Source organism: Micropterus salmoides, unplaced genomic scaffold, assembly GCF_014851395.1.
Source record: "Micropterus salmoides isolate LMB-PRFRI ecotype aquatic unplaced genomic scaffold, ASM1485139v1 Ms_hic_scaffold_14, whole genome shotgun sequence".
NCBI classification, from domain to species: Eukaryota; Metazoa; Chordata; class Actinopteri; order Centrarchiformes; family Centrarchidae; genus Micropterus; species Micropterus salmoides.
Window position 1 is genome coordinate 35,204,025 of NW_024040485.1, and position 4,850 is coordinate 35,208,874.

The 4,850-nt window shown below is 41.1% G+C and overlaps 1 gene segment (V, D, J or C); it reads left to right on the forward strand.

Moving 5' to 3' along the window:
- The first annotated feature begins 1,486 nt into the window (after positions 1 to 1,486).
- Positions 1,487 to 2,489, forward strand: LOC119902837. The segment is given in 2 exon segments: positions 1,487 to 1,929; positions 2,055 to 2,489. Coding segments are annotated over 2 exon segments (468 nt in total).
- The last annotated feature ends 2,361 nt before the right edge of the window (positions 2,490 to 4,850 follow it).

Here is a 4,850-nt window from a genome sequence, read left to right on the forward strand (position 1 = left end):
ATGTCAGACATGGTTGTGTTTTGAGATGGATAGTAGTTGAGGGTAGAAGCAGTGAATTCCAGGCAGAAGCCAAACAAATCCAGTGAGAACATGGATTTGAAAACTGTGCCGTGTACGGACACAGCCTGTTCAGACAGTTCTGGGTCAGAAAAGGGCGTTGGAGGCTAACCCTACCTGCTAGCACATCGATCGCGAGGCGTACAAAAAGTTCAGGACAATTCACCTTTGGCAGCAGGCGGGCGTGTGCATGAGCGACTGCGACACTTCACCTCACTCTAACAGGGACACTTGTTACTGAACACAGACTGTTTCTGCTGCTCCCTGATAAAGAAATAGTTTCTGCCGATACCTGCTCAGAAAAAACTGGTTTATATGTGTTAACCTGTTGCTCTGTTATTTTGGACAAGTTTCAGATAGGGACTCTGTTTGGACAGATACTTAATTTTAAATGACTCTGATTAGAACAGGGGACAAAAGAACCTGATCAGGACGTCCCTAATGAAATGTCCTCCATGTTCCCAGAATAGAGAGCAGGTCTTCAGGTAGGCTTCCTTCTAGTGGGACCTGCCTCGGTCTCACAGTGGTGTGAAGAACTGAAAGTGGACATTCAGGAAACATTTCTCTGAGGCAGAGCTGCTCTGGATGCACAAATAATCTCACTGGCTGAACTGAACTTTGGTAGACAGCCAATCTCTAAAAAGGGGATTCTCTGGCCCCGCCCACTGAAGTCCAACTCAACCAATGAGATTCTTTGCGTCTCCAGAGCAGAAATGTTTGAGGAACTAAAAGCACAATCAGCTTGATGTTGAGGAGAAGGGCTGTGCAGCAGAGAGGCTGTTTAGTTTCTTCATTCTACTGCAGTGGAAGAACATTGCTCATCTGCTGTCTGTCTGGCTTTAACAACTCCAAAGACATGTTGCTTTACCTCTTTTTACTTTGCTCTCACTTCATAGGTGAGTGTTGGAGTGTTTGTGTCCACAGAGTAACACTGTACAGCTGCCATTTTCCACTGTCTTCTCCTCTCAGCCTCATGAACAATGTTAGTCTAATGGCTTCATTTGCTCTACTTTTTCCAGGACTAATAGCTGGAGACACAATCTCTCCTGAACGAGAGGAAGTCAGTGGAAGAGAAGGACAATCTGTCACACTCACATGCAACTATCAGACAACATACAACAATATTTACCTTTACTGGTACAAACATCATTCTGATCTTCAGGCACCTCAGTTTATACTCTGGAAAGGAGCAAAATCACGGAGTAATCAGAAGTATATTCCTGATGAACGATATGGATCTGAAACATCAGCAACATCAACTAAACTGACCATCAGAGATCTAACCCTGGCAGACACAGCTCTCTACTACTGTGCTCTACAAACACAGTGATACAAAGTGTAGAAGAGGCTGTACAAAAACCTGAACCCAGATATCTGACTACTCTTCAAAGAGGAGGGAAGTGGTATTCAAACCACAGCTTCATATCAGATGGATTCTGCTAATTCCTGTTTTATCAGAGTCACTGTGGTTCCAGCTGCTAATGAAACACTGGGGGAGGATTCACAGGAGCATTATGGGTAGTGGGGATCTGTAAGTTTAACCAGGTTTCGGGCTCCAACAGAAGTTGTGTACAGTTTGCAGATTGGAGGTTTCAGCCAGGTGTTTGTGTCCAGATTCCTTCAGTTTCCTGCAGATTCTCCTTCAGTCTGACCTTCTTGGATGATGATGACTGCAGCATCACTGTCATTTCTAAAGCTTCCATCAGCCTGAATGGAAACAGAGCACAGCAAGAGGAGGAGCTCCACAACTGAATATGAAAGGCTTCATGTTGGAAGTGAAGAGCTGCTGTGTTCTCTCTATTGTTCATTCAGTACAAGTGGAAATGATGCAGCTCTGCTTAGTTTGGATGATCATCTTCATGTTTCACACTGGTGAGTGAAATTTAACAGGAGATTTTAAACATGACTCAGAAAACATTTCAGTTTGGCAAATACTCATTTGTTTTTCTCTCACTTTAAAGAAATATCAGAGTGAAATCTATCTTTGTCTTTTTCAGGATCCTCTGAGGATTTAGTGAAACCATTTAAAGATGTAATGCTGGCTTTGGAAGGAGACTCTGTGACTGTCTCCTGCAACTATTCAGGATCTTTCGACTACTTCTTCTGGTATCAACAGAAGTCCAGTTCATCTCCACAGTTTTTCCTTGCAGAATATTCAAAGAAAGCAGGGTTTTCTTATAAACATGACAAAACAGCAAAGGAGTTTCATCTGCAGATCTCCTCTGCTGCAGTGACAGACTCTGCTGTGTACTACTGTGCTGTGAGGCCCACAGTGACAGGAAACACCAAAACTCTGTACAAAAACCTTTGGAGCAAAGACAACAGAATACTCCACAACGTCCACTAGAGGGAGTCACACACTGTTAAACTTCAGTGGTTTATGATCTGAATTTGTGGTGCTGGTGATTAAACAAAACAATGCAGCAGCAGCATGTGGAAGATACTACAAGTTCTAAATCAATTCCGACAAAGGATGATAATGATGTTGGATGGTGTTTATATAAAGAGAGACTATCAGCAGCCTAATAGCTGAGAGTTCTCAACCAAGGAAGTCCTTTCTCTCCACTGCTGTTTGATCCTTAAGGAGTAAATAATTAAAATGTCCATTCTGTAAAAACACATGATGTCAAGGCTCTGACTCAGCATCTGTCAGATATACCGGGTCGTTGCACAAATTCTGTAAGCAGTCCCTGTGCCCCACCCCCATTACCCACTGCCCCCACCCCCAAAACCCCCCTCCAACACACATGTCATCCGAAATGTCAACACATTTCAACCTTTTTCCAACATTTACTTCTATGCAATGACTATAATTGCTAAATGCTTTCACCCCCACTACGATGCCCTTGGTCAAATATACAGGATCCAGTCTGGAGATTAAAACATTTGTAAACCAATGATGGTCCATTAAACTGTTTACAGAACAGAACAGAATTCATGGATGACCAAGTAATGATCAAGCATGAAACAATAGAAGGAAAATTTGACATATGCAAACAATCTTCCTGTCTGGAGCTTAACATCTAGTTTACTCAATTTATTTTTGTAAAGACGTCTCATGATATGATTTGTCCTAAAATGTGACACAAATGTAATAATGTGAATAGTATTGTTTGAGTAATGTATTGAATAAGTAATGTGGCTGTCATGTGTAATTGAATAGTTGTATATCGTCTGTCTAAAGATTGACCTCAGTCAGGACCTTCACATGTTCTGTCAAGAGTCAACCAGTTTTACCTTATCAGCTTCTTGTTAACTGATGGAAATGATGTCATGTAGTGAATTACAGCACCACAGCAGTTGTGAGTTGTGAGAGGAAGGAGGGAGGGATTAAGGGAGGAGCAAAACTGGGACTCAAGGTCAGAAAAGACAACAGATGATGAAGAGGAATGGCCAATGATGTGAAGGCCCAGATCCATCAGAGTATCAATGTTCTTCCTCTCTCTCCTCCCCTCTCACTGCAGACATGAACCACTGGCTGAGAAACATCCTGATTCTGACTCTCTGGCTAGGTAACTCTTTAAACCTACTGATTGTTCTCCTTTAATCAATCATCTTTATTGATCCATCTCTTCCTCTGCATGTTCTCTTCTTCCCCAGAGTGTAAAGGAGAAGACAGAGTGACCCAGCCAGCAGGAGATGTCATTGCTGCTGAAGGAGACACAGTTACACTTGGCTGTACTTTTGAGACCAGTTATACAAATCCAACTTTGTTCTGGTACAAACAGGATGGAAACAACAGCCCCAAATTCATGCTGAGTCGCATGCAACAGAACGATGTGAAAACAGAGGATAAGTTTAAGGAGAGGTTTTCATCAACAGTTGATTCCACCTCAAAATCAGTTCCTCTGAAGATCCAGAAGCTTCAGCTGTCTGACTCTGCTGTGTACTACTGTGCTCTGCAGCCCACAGTGACAGGAAACACCAAAACTCTGTACAAAAACCTTTGGAGCAAAGACAACAGAATACTCCACAACGTCCACTAGAGGGAGTCACACACTGTTAAACTTCAGTGTGATGATGCAGGTTGGATCCACTTTACTCTTTGTCATTTAAAGCTTTAGAAATGAAACCACTTGTAACTTCTTCACTCTGAACTTTACATTTCACCAAGGTAACCATAGTAACACTGTGTGAGCATTTCTTTAAATATTATAGATATATAATAATGAGAATATTGGTTCAGTGTTCATGAAAAAAAAATTTGTTTTCATATAAAAAAAAATGTTTAAGTGGATGTTTTTTAAAAGATATCGTCTCATTTAGGAACAAAACTAAAAATATTTCTATATAAATGTGTCTAACTAGGTAAAACCTTGGAAGATTTTCCTAGCAGTTCTGAAGTGTTTTTGAATCACGTCACACAAAATAATTATTAGTTATTGGATGGTAACTTTATAACATCAGGTGTTATTCACATAAATGAGAGACTATCACACTGAAAATCCTCTGACAACCAAAATCCGCTGAGAGTCCTCCACCAAGGAAGTCCTTTCTCTCCACTGCTGTTTGATCCTTCAGGAGAAAATGGTTCAAATATCCATTCTGGAAAAACACATGAAGTCAAGGCTCTGACTCTGCATCTGTCAGATTTACAGGATCCAGTCTGGAGATTAAAACATTTGTGAAAGGATCATAGTCCATGAAATAGTTTACAAAACAGAAAAGAATTCATGGATGACCAAGTGATGAAGCATGAAATGATAGAGGGAGAATTTGACAGATGCAAACAATCTTCCTGTCTGGAGCTGAACATGTGTTTTGTAGGTGATTTATTTTGTCTCATGTTTTGA